At 36.5% G+C, this 15,189-nt stretch overlaps 2 protein-coding genes across 2 annotated transcripts in view; one reads left to right on the top strand and one right to left on the bottom strand.

Moving 5' to 3' along the window:
* lcorl (ligand dependent nuclear receptor corepressor-like) overlaps positions 1–1,886 on the top strand; it is a 56,056-nt gene extending 54,170 nt beyond the window's left edge. Inside the window, exon 8 of the mRNA XM_079811776.1 lies at positions 34–1,886. Within this exon, the coding sequence (XP_079667902.1) occupies positions 34–47 (14 nt within the window). The 3' untranslated portion in view covers positions 48–1,886. The remainder of the gene's footprint in view (positions 1–33) is intronic.
* ncapg (non-SMC condensin I complex, subunit G) overlaps positions 1,817–15,189 on the bottom strand; it is a 33,952-nt gene continuing 20,579 nt past the window's right edge. Inside the window, exons 16-22 of the mRNA XM_079811778.1 lie at positions 8,771–8,952; positions 7,009–7,171; positions 6,731–6,901; positions 6,412–6,538; positions 3,919–3,963; positions 3,763–3,829; positions 1,817–2,476 (exon numbers count right to left, since the gene is read on the bottom strand). Coding sequence (XP_079667904.1) covers positions 2,350–2,476; positions 3,763–3,829; positions 3,919–3,963; positions 6,412–6,538; positions 6,731–6,901; positions 7,009–7,171; positions 8,771–8,952 — 882 coding nt within the window. The 3' untranslated portion in view covers positions 1,817–2,349. The remainder of the gene's footprint in view (positions 2,477–3,762; positions 3,830–3,918; positions 3,964–6,411; positions 6,539–6,730; positions 6,902–7,008; positions 7,172–8,770; positions 8,953–15,189) is intronic.

Here is a 15,189-nt window from a genome sequence, read left to right as displayed (position 1 = left end):
TTGAAAACTCAATTGTCAATTTGTGCTTTACAGGGTCATTGAAATAACTTGGGACCAGTTTTTGCAAGATTTTTTGAACTTTAACAAAAGGTGCCTTTCAACAGTGGTCTGGCTGAGTATCACAAGCATTATGACACACAACCTCTGCAAGCATCATGTAGCAAAGAAAAAAAAACTAACTTTAAGACACTTGTTGCACTATTTAAGCTTATGTTGTGTTTTTATGTTTGTAAAATGATTTATTTTTCTTTTGAAATCTTGTTTGAATTTTACTTTTGGTGCAGTCCAAGAGAAGTAAATGTCTTCTAGTTACATGGAATATCGAAGGTTACCTGAGCAGTATGCTGTTTGGTTTGCCCAACCTGTGATTTGAATCTCGTAGCAGAATTCTGCTTTAAGGCTAACTTTTGTGTAATTCTGGAGAAGACCAGTTCATTTCATATTTCTTGATATTTTGTACTATTTTGTGTTGTAACAGCTCTTTAAATGGGATAATTGGCAAAAATGTGTTTTTTTTTTTTTTTTTTTTACTTTACAATGTAGATATTTTAAAGTTTGGAATGTTTCAAATGGAGTCGTCTTTTATGTGCTGTAATTAAGTCTGTAAACTTGACTTACAACTGCCCACTCGAAACGTACTCGTAAAGCATTATGAAATTTGAAGGTGATAGTAGCATCTCCGATCCTTTTATTGTCAAATGTAGTGTGCTTTTACCCTGTATTTATGGAAACCTTTTACAACTTATGTGAATTTAGATTGTTTGTTTGCCAAGTTGTGAAAAATCATTTAAGCATTAATTTACATCCAGGTTTATGTTCTTGTTGCACTTCCAAATCCCAACTGCTACCCATTTTTTCTTATTTCTGACAACCATTGTTTGTATTTTTGGTGCAATGTTTTACTCTGAGAAAGATGCAAGATTCTATTTTCCTTTCTTTTAAATTAAAAAGCTTTTAAGATCATCCAGAGGCAAATATGCTCCACAAATTTCTTGAATACAAAAAAGAAAATTGTGATCTATGACACCTACCTCCTGAAATCTACTGGTAAGGCATGGTAGTTCAGCCTAAACGGATTACCCATTGTAACCATATTATTTTAGGCTTCTACCAAGAACATTTAAACTGGTTATACAAAGCCTTTGTTTATTTAAATACTATTTTGGTAGCTCTAGTTTTACATCTGTTGTTTGTTACCAGTCTGCCCCTTGAGTATGTTAAAGGTTGAAGTCACCCTACCGTGGTTTTAGGTTTTGTTGAATGTCACAATTAATTTAGGCTCCTTGTAACAAGCTTGGCTTGCATTTGTGCAATGTTTAGTCAGTGCTACACTGAAACCATCTTCGATGTATTTCGATGCATAATTTGATTTGTACTTTGAGAAATTGGTTTGTTTTTATATATGACAAACTAGATGCTATGAGATTTAATCCCTCGTGTCTAGATACTTGTCAGAGGCATTTGTTCGGAACCTGCTGAAGACACTCCAGTTCTACCTTATACATATCTAGTGCCAACATTAGGCTTCTGCACAAGCACGTGTAACATCATCCATCTACTACTTTACGGCATCAATAACCATTCAAAGTACTGGAATCATTCAAAAGGTGTGGCAAAAGTGCAGACAACCAAGTTAAAATGGTGCATTATCTCTACCTATGCCAACCGTATGCTGGAATTGGAGCTTGTTATGGAAATTGTCAGGAGGCCTTATGTATATAGTCTTACAATGTTCAAATATGCCATTTAAAAGTTTTGGCCACTGTAAACTTGTTACATGGTGCTATATGTTGTACATACACAAATTATGTACACATTGTATTTTCTGTGTTTTTATACTTCAAAGTTGTCTCAATCACTAGAACAATAAAAGCTCTTGCAAAGTGATTGTCCTCCTGTCAGAGTAATTGTTAGTTTTAATCATTTTATTCAGGTAAAAAAAAAAAAAAAAAATGCATACAAATGAAAAGTAACTTATTTGGAAATGTGAGCCAGCTTCTCAAACAAATTTCAAATATTAACTATTGACATGCACCAATTGATCCAATATTTAGTTCATAAGGATACATTTTCTTAATAGTAAATTACAAAAGAAAGGGATGGTTTTGCCCACTTTTTTCCTGTGTATTTTTAAACGGCCTCCAACAAGTAAATATATGTTAACATGACTCCTTCCCAAGGACAACCACTTGAGAAGTACTGCAGATGCTGCATTCTAACAGACAAAGACTAAGGAGTCAGAATCATTGTTAAAGTACACTAAAGATTTAGCAGCATGTAATTTCTCAGATAAATCTGAAGTGGCTGTAGGATGCCATAGGAAGGACAACTTTCATCAAGTAACCCACTCTATGAACCATTGGCCTCCTGGTTCATGAGGGCAGTCAGATCCTGCTTGGTTTTATCCAGAGCAGCCATCTTGGCACGGCGACTTGGTCGCACTGATGGAGGCACTTCTGGAACATTCTCTTCATCACTATAGAAAGACGACAAACACCACAATCGATAAACAACATGCAAAAGGGGGGAAAATACATTTGAGATTAAAGGTCCCATGACATGAAAATTTCACTTTATGAGGTTTTAACATTAATATGAGTTCTCCTAGCCTGCCTATGGTCCCCCAGTGGCTAAAAATGGTGATAGGTGTAAACCAAGGCCTGGGTATCCTGCTGTGCCTTTGACAAAATGAAAGCTCAGATGGGTAGGGTGACCAAACGTCCCGTTCTCCCAGGACATGTCCTGTCCTGGCCCTAATAACAATTTTCTATCCATACAGAGGGGGCATACTTTAAATGTACTGAAATTAATAAGGAATCTTTGAGTAAACTTTGAGTATCATTTGAGTATCTCATTGCCGGGCCGAGTGTCCTGGTTTTCGGTTATCAAAATATGGTCACCCTACAGATGGGCCAATCTAGAATCTTCCCTATATGTCATCATACGGTGAATGGTTACCCCCCTTTTCTCAGCTTTGCCCGCCCAGAGAATTTGGAGAAAATGGATTGTTTATTTTCTTCATTCAATTCAGTCGCAATGTCAGCACAGGCTTTACAAACAGACTTTTACGATATGGATTCGACAGCACCGAATCAGTGATTTCTGATGTGTAGCCAACTCAAGATCACAGACTTTCTTTCTAAATCCTTTAATACTGTATGTATCAGTGAATCAAGCCAGTGAATAAACGATCAACTTCACATTGTTTCTCTTTGTAGTTTAAAATCACAATTTAAATAACATTTGTTTCTTGCTACTGAGCGAAAGAACTCTTAATAATGTTTGAAGCAGTCAATCACACGTCGCAAGTGCACTTGCCCAAACCCGTTATAATGAATGACACCGTTATTCTGCACAACGAAGCTCTTATTGCATTCATATTGATGTTGTGTTTGCTGTAAGTTGTGGTCAAAGCATTTTGTGAGCGAAATAGCGCTTCAATGACGAGATTACTGCATTCCTGCGATCAACAGACTGTCTGTCTACTCGATACTCATCACTACAGCCTTTCATGTAATGGGAAAAGATATAAAAATTATGCTATAATCAACACTTTCACGATTCGTTCTTGACAGCTGTAATTCACATGTAACACGCTTTTCATTCAAGCCAGAATAGAAAAATGCCTTTTATTTCTAAATTATGACATTTTATGATTTAAAAATCAGACTAACAATACAAGTACACCTCGGGAAACAAAAATAATTAAAAAAAACCCACGTCATGGGACCTTTAACAAAAAAAACAAGATATGGAACAAACCTTTCATCAGAGGACTCTGCTTTACTGGTTTTCTTTCCATTTATTGCAGTGGAAGCTTTTTTCTGACCTGAAAAACAAACTAAAAGCTAAATACAACAATCATAAAAAAAAAAAAAAGAAGAATATTCCAATTTATCAAATGAAATTACACTGTACCTCTTTTTGCACGTTTAGGTTTAGTCTCATCTTTGTTCACCACCTCTGCAAGGATGCACAGATAGGTTTGTTAATGTAACAACTACTTTAAGTAATACAGGTATAACCGTATTAATGGCCAATATTTGCCTCCAAGAGTTTTTACCTTTACTATACAAATACAGTGAACGGTCCATTTACAATACTTGAATTAAATTAATTGAGAATAATATAAAATTTTTCAGTTGTAATCCATATACATTAAGTCATAAGTTAGCCTACATAAACATAAATGATATAAAATACTACACAATGTAACTTTTGTTCAAAATTAACTATTTAAATAAATACATTGAGTCAATACATCAATTCTTCTTCCAGTCTGATTCACTATGGTAAGCCTATTGTAAGAGTTTATATTTTAGACTGGGCGGGAAGGTTTTTATGGGAAATTGCATACATGCGCATATCCAGCTACTTTTATGCGTGTATGGTGTAGGAGTGCCATGGGTGGGTTGTCATAAGAGAGAAAGGTTTGAACGGAATAAAGGAAAGTCTGCTGCCAAAGAGAACGCGACAGTGCTCGTAATTAAAGTAGTCATGAAATAAAAAATTACCCTGTTTATTTTGATGGCACACATTACTAGTATTGTGGTGAACAATTCATCTGTGCAAGTTAAAACACAGGAAAAAAATCAAAACATGAAAATGTACTTCCGCTCTGGAATGGCGTTCCTTCTCTAATGACATCAGTTTGATGGCTTGGGTGGAAAATGCTTAATTCAACCCCTCCAACCGCCAGTCTGCTTAGTGAGGGATGGAGAGGAGGTGTGCCAAAATAAATCTCTGCCCTCTATTCAATATTCCATTTCACTTGGAACTACATCACAACACTGAAGTCGGTTTCAACTTCCGGTTCACAGGGACTTTAAATGTGAATCAACATTGGCTTGGCTTTTCAGAGATGGCGAGAACTGGGATTTGAAATGACGTAAAAGTGATTATTTTGATTACTCAAAAGGTGAGTAAGGTATTTTATTGAACAGATAAATTGCCATATGTAGCTCTCTAATGGAGTTCATTGTATTGTGAAGGGTCATTTCATTATGGTTGTTATAGCGCTGTGCTGGAATTTATCTATAAGGAAGTACCATGTCTATTAATTAGTATAGCAACAGCAAGATCTTCAGCTAGTCAGCTTAAAAGGGATAGTTCACAAAATATTTTTAATTCTGTCGTCATTTACTCACCAAGTTGTTCCAGACCTGTATGAATTTCTTGTCAGTAACCAAATGGTTGATGGGCCCCTAGGGTGACCATATTTTGATTACCGAAAACCAGGACACTCGGCCCGGCAATGAGATACTCAAAGTTTACTCAAAGATTCCTTATTAATTTCAATACATTTAAAGTACGCCCCCTCTGTATGGATAGGAAAAGAGGGCGTTTGGTCACCCTATGGGCCCCATTAACTTCATAGTATTTATTTTCCATACTCTGGAATTCAATGGGGTATATCAACTGTTTGGTTACACACATTCTTCAAAATATCTTCAGTGTGCCATTTTTGGAACAACTTGAGTGTGAGTAAATTACTATTTTCATTTTTGGGTGAACTATCCCCTTATGATCTTTTCCATTTCAACTGGTTATATTTCTTAAGCAAAGTAGTGAAAGTTATGAGTAGTAGGATAATCTCTTTTTTTAGATATGAGAAAGAACTATTAATGTCATGCAGTGCCGAAATTGTCTGGCGATCACCAGACCAAGCTCAATTTAAGATTGAATATCTGTCTGGGGAGTCTACTCTGTATTTTCTACTGCACAAGAAGCGTGATAAACGAGCATAAGTTAAATGACTACGCAATTGGATAGTCCTTCAACCAATCAGACCACAAGAGGTGTGCTAAACGAGCATAATTCAAATAACCCTGTATACAATTGGATAGCCCTTCAACCAATCAGACCACAAGAGGCGTGATCAACAAGCAACGACCCATCGCTTCTCTATCCGTCATCGACGTGTTAAACCCGCCAATAGCGCGCCAGGTGGATAAGCCAGTCTGTGATTGGTTCCCGCAAAAGTGTAACAGAAGCAGTAGAAATTAATGTACAGGTTTCCAGACGGAGTTGCAGGGCGAAATCAAATCGCCGGCAGATCAGGCTGGGTTTTCCCAGTCTAGTGCTGAAGCACAAGCGAAACAATGTAACAAAACCGCATGCATTTTGCAGAAGAACAAAGTGTACTTTAAAATATTTTAATTGAAGCAACTGAAAAGAATGAATCTGAACAAATTAACTAAATTAATTATCAAAATTAACCAATATTAGCTCAACCATCAACCCTTTCCTCTGAGACAGAATACATATGCAAAACTATAGGAAAGAACAACATTAGATGGATAAATAATTACACTAATAAAAACCTTTACTAAGGGATAATTTTTCTTTTGTGCCTTCAGCACAATACATTTCTGAACCTAGTGAGAGAATGGTTAGCTTGCTTGCTAGTACCTCCAATATTGTCATCCAAGTTAAGCAAAGTTGTGTCCTGGTTACTGGCTGATTTGGAACAACGATCCCCACTTAGCTGGTTACAAAGCTTCTCAATAACCCTTGTACAGTACTTATCTTTCACTTCCTGTAACACACACACAATATGAAGAGACAGAGATCACTTGATGGATCATAAATAATTGCATACATTAATGAAATATCCCATCAGTTAGACTGGCATTAATTTCTCATCCATTTCTGCTTAATCGGTTGTTTTTTGTGTTATCCATTGCTGCTCTCCAACCATTTAAAATGTTCACAAAAAAAAAAGAAGTACCTGTAAAATGTCTTTTAACAGTAGTTGCAATTCATTGTTGGCAGGTCCAGGTTCAGTGTTAATCTCCAGCCAGCTGAGAGTTTTACAGTAGAGACGCACCTCAGGAGCAGAAACGTCTCTTAAGATCTCATTACAAACACGCACTGCCAGGGAGTCATGTACAGACACAGCCTGCAAAAGAGGAGTTTGATAATTTACATTATATTAACATATTAAAGTTCTTTGAACAAAACCTGTTACTGTCATTACTGTAAGCGTGCAAGCAAGTTTAAGTGTACCTGTATGGCAGCAGGTTGCACAAGAGCACTGGGTCGTGTTAGTTCAACAAACAGTTCAGCCACGTTGGATGTGTCTACCTCAGACAATGGAGAGGTTACAGGAGCGTTGAACAGAGTTCTCATTGTTGGCAGAAAACTCTCCTCCACACACTCTTGATTTGATCTAGTGTACAACAATTACAGGAACAACTGTAAATATCTGGCTGTGCAGTTACAACAGTCTTTAATGCTAATAGCACCATTATAATTCAGACATACATGTTACATTAAAGGGTTAATTCACCAAAAAAAATGAAATTTCTGATATTTGATGATATTGAAATTCTGATATTTGTTCTATAGATGTGTGTTGATTTATGTTCATATGCAAATAAAAGGCTAAATTAAACCCTTTTACCAAAGTAGGGCTGCCCCCTAATCGTTCACCAAGTGTTAGTCGACCAAAATTGTATTAGTCGTAGAAAAAAAAATAAAACTCCTGAGGAAGTCATGCAGTCTGTGAGGGACAGATCGTTTACAGCATGTTGTTGTGGTAATTATATTACGTTATTCAGGAAGTCCAAACGTTCGCCTATTATCCATCGACCTTAAATATGGCTTATTTTTAAACACGCAAGAAGCAACTTTACATAAACTCTACCCTAGATAAATATGCACTATTATTAAGTGCTGTCACAGACGCTACAGTGTTTTTTTTTACAGTCTATGAAAAATATCTATAAAAAGTTTGAAATGTCTACTTTTAAAGCAAACCATTTCAAATAAAAAACAAATAGGCTGATCCACTCACTCAACTGTAAACACTGCACGATGGCAAGTGGAACTACTGGTTTAATTCAGCCATGTTTGAACCAGAACCTGATTCAGAAGAAGCAAAGATTGAATTATACAGGCTCATACAAGTCGATGTATAACTTAAATTTTATGTATAACTCTTTATGATTAGTCTTTTGCGTGACTACGTTATCAAACAGCTAATAATGTGTTGCTAATGTTACACAAACCATGTTCCCATTCTGCAACTTGAAAACAGTATTCACACAAAGCGTTTTTCCATTCCACTACATACTTTTCCATTGTTTTTCAATGTAAACATGTGCTAGATGGATGACTAACCGTTGCACTTGCATCTTTTTGCAGCAAAAAAAAATAATAAATTGGCAGTGAGCAGTCATACAGCGCTATATGGGCGTGGGACAGGTGGAAGTACCACTGAAAGCGGCCGACATCCAGGCGCAGCTCCTGGAGCGTCACAAGTGAATTCAAAATGTAAAAACTAGACGCGATAGAAGCGAACTTTAAGCTCAATTCACGTAATATATAAATTAATTAATATAAACTTGTGATTAGTCAACTAATGGCATAAATGAATGACTACTAGTCAACTAAAAAAAAAAAAAAAAAAAAAAGGTTCTCTAGTTGGGGGCAACTGTAATAAAGTGAACTGGTTTCTTCAGAAGACTTAAAGAGATTGTAGAAGTAATCCATATGAATCAAGAATTCTAATTTATGACCCTTTTGAAACATTCAGGTTTTGGTGGAATTAATTTTCAATAGTGTGACTGAAATCTCTCAGGTTCCATTAAAAATGATAATTTGTGCTTCACAGATGAATGAAAATCACAGGAGTGTGAGTAAATAACAGAATTTTCATTTTTGGGTTAACTACCCCTTAAATTACTCAAAACATTTACACGATTTTTGCTCAGGTGTTTAAGTGAGGGGTGGGGGTGGGGGGGTGGGGGGTTCCCTACATGTATACCTGCTGGCCCGGGCATATAGCTGTAAGAAAACCCCCAGGCAATGCCGTAGTCTTTGGTCATCCTCCGTAACAGGATTGTACCACAATAGCACCAGACGGGACAGCAGCTTTGGACTTAGGATTCTTCCACAGTACATCAACTTGGCCAGACCCTCTGCTGTCTCTGTGCGGAGCTCACAGACCTGAAAAATTTAAATTAGGTTTCATTTGGTACATCATTTGCAGTACATTTACACTACAACCCGTCAAAATAAGAGTTGTTTAACTTGAAGAATCTCAGACAGTAATATATTACTATTGTGCAATAGAACGTACTTCTCAAAATAATTCAACAATAATAATACAATTCCTTTAAACATTAAGGAATATAATTTTTGTCCATGTTTTATTTTTGTGAATTTTTGTTGTGCAGCACCAAAAAATAAAAGGATAATTTATTTCAATTTGATAAACATTCATTAAAATGTTAGGTATGCATTCATTTGATTAACACTGTTGTTGATAATATATTTGTATTAAATCATAAAAGACAATTTTCTGAATCAAATACATTTCATAGGTATCTATTATTCTTCAATTGACTTTTTTTTTGACTACTGAAATTTGAATAAACAAAAACAAATGGTTTCAAGTTTGTTATAATAAAACATTTGTTCAAAAAAAAAAAAAAAAAAAAAAAGTCATTAAAGGGTAACTAAACCCTAAACCAACTTTTTTTAGTTAATGATCTGTAATACTGGGGCTTTATTAATGCTGTTCATTGATTCGAGTAAATGTTTTGACATTTGAGTATAAAGTGTTTTAATTCTATAAAATATGGTGTAAAACCGCCAAAGTGCTGCCCTCTTACGCCGCATTCACACGGGGCTTCGGCGTCAACGCTTGATGGAGGGCGTGGCTGAAGCTTGGTGCCTGACGCGACCGTCATAGTGACAACAGCTAATCACATTACTTGCCGCTTGGACCACAACACAACACAAAAAAAGCGCCTTTTTTGACAGCTAGTCTGTGAGACTATTTTGTGTATGAAAACTGATCACTTTAATATTTGATTCCTCATTTGGCTGGGGGATAGCGCCTATTTGAGCCACACATGATATGATATGCTGCTGTCATTCAATGACAAACAGAGTACACGGACGGAATACAAGCATGATACATTCCAGATTCTCCAACCGTCTCTGCCACCTCCTTCCAGGCCTGGTCTCTCCAGTTTGTGTCCCGGTATGTAAATAATGATTGGTAGTAAAGGACCGGGTGATTATCCACCGCAATTATTAGCTTTTCCTCCATTTTAGATCGTTCTTTACTCTTCATTCACTCTTCATTCACCGGTGTTTTAAACGAACGCGATTGGCTAGCGTCTGCTCTAGGATATTTGCATAGGGTGATCTGATTGGATGACGCCTGCGTTGGCGCTTGAAAAGTTGAGAAATCTTCAACTTTTGCCGCTTGCAACGCGAGTGAAGCGCCGCGACGGAACCCACAATTCAGTTCGGCAACGCATGACGTCACCCATTCAAAGTAAACGAGAAGCGTTGACGCCGACGCCCCGTGTGAATGCGGCGTTAAGGTTGAACGGTGGCTACTGCAGTTGAATTTTCCTATTGGACGTTGTGGTACATCGTGACGTAGGATGGTACCTCCAACAGCTCACTATCTGCGCCCCTGGCACGAGCTCACCACACCCTCAGAAATGTTTCCCCCAATCACACGATGAGAACGGCTTCACTCCAGAATGAACTGTCATGTTACATGAAGTAAACATTATGAATGAAACTCACTTGACACTTGCTTTAACATTGTATTGAAGAAAATACGGTTAAATAATGCAGTTGTCAGTACACGTCAGGCTTTTCTTGCGATATTATTGCCGCCCGTCATGTGTACAGATAATTTTCATACATGAGACGCGCTTTCAAACCCTGACACGCAAGTGGTTGCCACGGACGCAGATAGATGAGGTCAGTTCTCTTGCGCGGCTGCTTCACTAGCATCGTCGGCATCGGGAGTTAACGCAGTTTGAGCAGCGGCTCGCATTGATAAGGCTCCGGGTTTGTGTCTGTTACAGACAATCCACCCTCCTCCACTTCAGGTGAAGGTATGAGAAATGACCGCTCTGTTGCAAAGCTGGCGTCACTCCAGTCATTCTCCATCTTTGCGACTCGCGAGTCTGACAGCTGTCAGTCAATCCGTCACTGCGGGTCTCAGGTGCACGCCCTCCGCTCAGCCCCGCCCTCGGTTCGTCCCCTCTGTGTCCGCCGGGCTCTGCCCACTTTTCCAGCATTTTTTGAAAATTGCCAGTGGGTGGAGTTAAGCTCTGAGCAGGGGTTTAGTTACCCTTTAATTTAACTGATGATAATAAATTTTTTATTTATTTATTATGGAATTCCAAACCTGCCATTATTAAAAATAAATACATAAATAAATATATAAATAAATATACATAGAAAAGCAAAAAAAGGAAATTAATTTATACATTTATTTCCTTATTTATGTATATATTTATTTTTTTCCATATGTGATCTACGAAAACCCAACACATGGTGAAATTTTACCTTTTACAGCTTTTGATACCATATGAAAGCCAAGCCCTTTTCAAATATCTTTTCATTTCTTTCAAGGCTTGTCTGAAACAGAAGTTATGGTTTTCTAAAGTCGGCTGATCGCTATGATTTTTAGGAACGGAATTGAGAAAAACAGGTTTAAATAACTGCCACCCTTTTTTGACATGAAAATGCACTATCCAACTTTAAATGGCTCTAATTCAAACATGCTTTGGAATATAGACCTACGGTTGGTCTTATTTTAAAGAAGACACATGGCAGATTATTGTAGATGTCAAATAAATTATGAAAGTAAAATAGAAAAAAGTTATAAAAGTTTAAGTTTATGAAAAGTAAAAATATATATTTTATAACAATATTTTATAATATGTATTTTACAAAAAATGTTTTACTCTAAAACTACAAGACAATCAAAGCCAAAAATATGAACAAGTTGTGTTAAAAGTTATAGGTTGATATATCAAAAAATGAGTAATAAATATAAAAGAACGTGCATTATAGATCACTGCTGCATCTCAAATGGCAAATCTATATATTTTTTTCCCTTTATATTTAAAACATTTCCAGAACTTTTTATAAAAAAAAATTGACTGGATGTTATATTTTGAACTCTTGGCATGAAAACCAATTGGTTATCTACATATCTTTATTTTTTTCCGTGTTTATCGCCATTTCAAAATAAAGGTCTGAACTGAATATGAAAATATGAAAACTAGAATTTATCAGCTGCATCTCTACACAAGGGGACTAGCTAACGTTACTCTGAAGAGAACAGCAATTTAGTAAGTAGTGAAATACGTTTTCTGTTGTTTATCATGGGCTGTCTCTGAACTTGTGATCACCTGTTGTATGTTTAGATCGCACAGCTAGTGTACATTTTTAGAATAGCAAGCACAGCGCACCTGCAGCATAGCTAAACTAACTCCTCTTCAGTAACTTCCTCATCCGATCCTTCATCTCTGTATGTGAAATAATCCATTATATGTTCTAGTGACGCACCGATCATGATTTTACATGGCCGATTCCGATACCGATTTTTTTCAAGAAAACTGGCCGATTCTGATACAGATGTCCGATTTTTTTTTTTTTACACAATAAAATAATGAACGTATACATGAACAAGATGTTTATTTGGTATTTAACAGGCTAAATTGGCTTTTGGCTAATGAAAACAAGTCCGCAATCTGAAATTAACAGGAAATTAAAAGGCTGAAAGGTGAAATTAAAGGCCACAACTGCATATTCTGCAATTCAAACAAAGATGTTACTTAAATCAGCATTTGTTTTTAAATTCAGTGTAAAGAAAAAAAAGTCTTTACCAGTGAAATTAAATAAAACTAAAGTATATAATTGTTCCAAAATGTTAAATCAAATAATGTTTAGTGCAACGAAAAAAACTAAGATGCTACAGCAGGTGCTTTTTAACTCAAATTAAGTAAATGTAATTTTAAGGTCAAATAAAAAAGGTAACACTTTAGAATACTGGTCATTAGTTAACATTAGTTAATGTATTAACTAACATGAACTAACCATGAGCAATACATTTGTTACTATATTTGTTCATCTTTGTTAATGTTAGTTAATATAAATACAGCTGTTTATGGTTTGTTCATGTTAGTTCACAGTGCATTTACTAATGTTAACAAGATTTTAAAGGGGTCATAGAATGCCATTTTTGTACAAGTTAATATGATTCTTTAGTGTCTAAATGAAAAGTTTGTAATATACTTTCATAAATTTCATTAGTATTGTAAGAAAACACTCATTTTACCTGGTCAAAACCAGCTCTGTTTTCAGCAAGTCATTTCAGTGTATGTGACTTTAAATGATAATGAGCTTTGCTCACCCCGCCCCCTCTGCTCTGTGGGGCGTTCGGTTCGACCCGACACAACACCACAACACACGTGGAGTGTTGCCTTGACAACAGTTGAGGGTACATTTTCGAGAAATAATGGCAGCGGGAGTCTCTGAGGACACATCTGAGCAACCTTATCAATTTGAACCGGAGTCGGACCAGGAACAAGATGACGAACCCAACAAAGTTCGAACAGGACGTTTCTGAATGGTTGGTTAACGTCATGTCACTTTGATCCATCTTTGTACTGGCAGAGTAGCGTAGTTGCTATGTGTTTACTGATGTATATGTTAGTTCATTGACAGATTGATGTTGTTATAAGATTTTTTTTTTGACATTACTTCTTAATCAGTAACAGACACCGTTATAAACCATGTACAAAAGTAAGCTTAGTGTAGTGTTACCACGTTAACTTTATCACCTGAGTAACTTACACAGTTTGTAATAACAACCATAACGTGTTGTTCATTATAAACGTGGGATTATGAATTATATTGAGAACGTCATTCACAGAAAGCATGCCGTAATGTAACTTACCCTGTAAACTTTAGCCTCATTCATCGTGAAGCGTGCAAGTGATTTGCAAAGATTAATATAAAGGTTAATAAAACGTTACACTCACTTCTTCCTGAAGTGCAGCAGGAACACGATCCTTTTTTCAAGAGCAGCTTATTAGCAAAACCTGCTTTATACTGACGCTCGTTTATAAAGCAGTCTGCTGAGAAATGATTCGCGCAAACATTGACGTTGATCGGGGGGAATATTCCCTTCTAAAACAAAACTCAGCAGCCACTGGGTCTTCAGCAGTTCGGATTTAGGAACATCAAAATGACTGCTGTGTTCGTTATTACACCCAACAACACAACACCACAATCGCTTAGACGCCATTCTGCTCCAGCGTATCAACAATGGCGGACTGATGACAGCTCGCTCAGGGCGGGTCCGTGTTGAAACGCTGCTGTCAATCAACAATTGTAGGAGGGGCGTACACCGTGTAACGTCACACGGTCAGACGGCTCGATTTGAGACTGGGGAAAACATTTAAGGAGATTAAAAAAAAAAACACTGGATGTATTTATCATTATAGGATGGTTGTGTACAGGCAATGCCAACACACATTTCCGTATAATCAACTTGTAAAAGTGCATGTACCATTATATGACCCCTTTAATAAAGTATTAGTAAATGTTGAAATTAACATTAACAAAGATTAAGAAACGCTTTATAAGTGCAGTTCATTATTAGTTAATGTTAACTAATGTAGTTAACTAATGACCATTATTCTACAGTGTTACCAAATAAAAATGATCATCCTATAGGCTACAGAACTGATAGCATTTCATTTCAAAAGTGCATGCATGTTCTTCTTTAGGCTACAAAAAGAAATATTTTGGCTGTCACAAGTTAGTCTGTTTCATTCTCATCCGATCCAACACGTGAGAAGCTGAGCTGAACAAACGTTCACCATCTACACTTGTGCAGGGCGGAGAGGTAAGCTCGCGCAGGAAAGCGGCTCTTCATTCCCTTCAGCGCATCTCGGCTCTTCCCTCCGTTCTCCAGTTTCCGTTTGTAACACACACCGGTAAAACAGCTCGCTCAAATCCCGCTCAGACATGACATTTATCTGTACTGTAGCCTACTATACTTGTTGTAGCCATTAAACAATGTATGGTTTAATTCATATTTATGTTAAAATATTAGGCTAATTTATACATTTATTTTTTTAATTTCATCTGATAATGAAAAGTGAAAGATGCAAGAGGGTCAGAAAGAGTTTGTGGTTATAATATGTATAATATTTAATATTTTGTTTTCTAGAAAGCCTTTCTGTAAAGTGAATTTTATTTTGTATAAATTGTATCTTAATTTTAATCAAGGTTTCTACAGACAATTGCCTGGATTTAATAAATAAAAAGCAAATGTGACAAATCGTGACATGAGGCATGGGAGCGATCACTTTCATTTCACATGAACTGGAGAGAGTCTCAAATAAACCG

Source organism: Gobio gobio, assembly GCF_949357685.1.
Source record: "Gobio gobio genome assembly, chromosome: 3".
NCBI classification, from domain to species: Eukaryota; Metazoa; Chordata; class Actinopteri; order Cypriniformes; family Gobionidae; genus Gobio; species Gobio gobio.
Note: the sequence above shows the minus strand (reverse complement) of the source record. Positions and strands in the feature narration are given on the sequence as shown.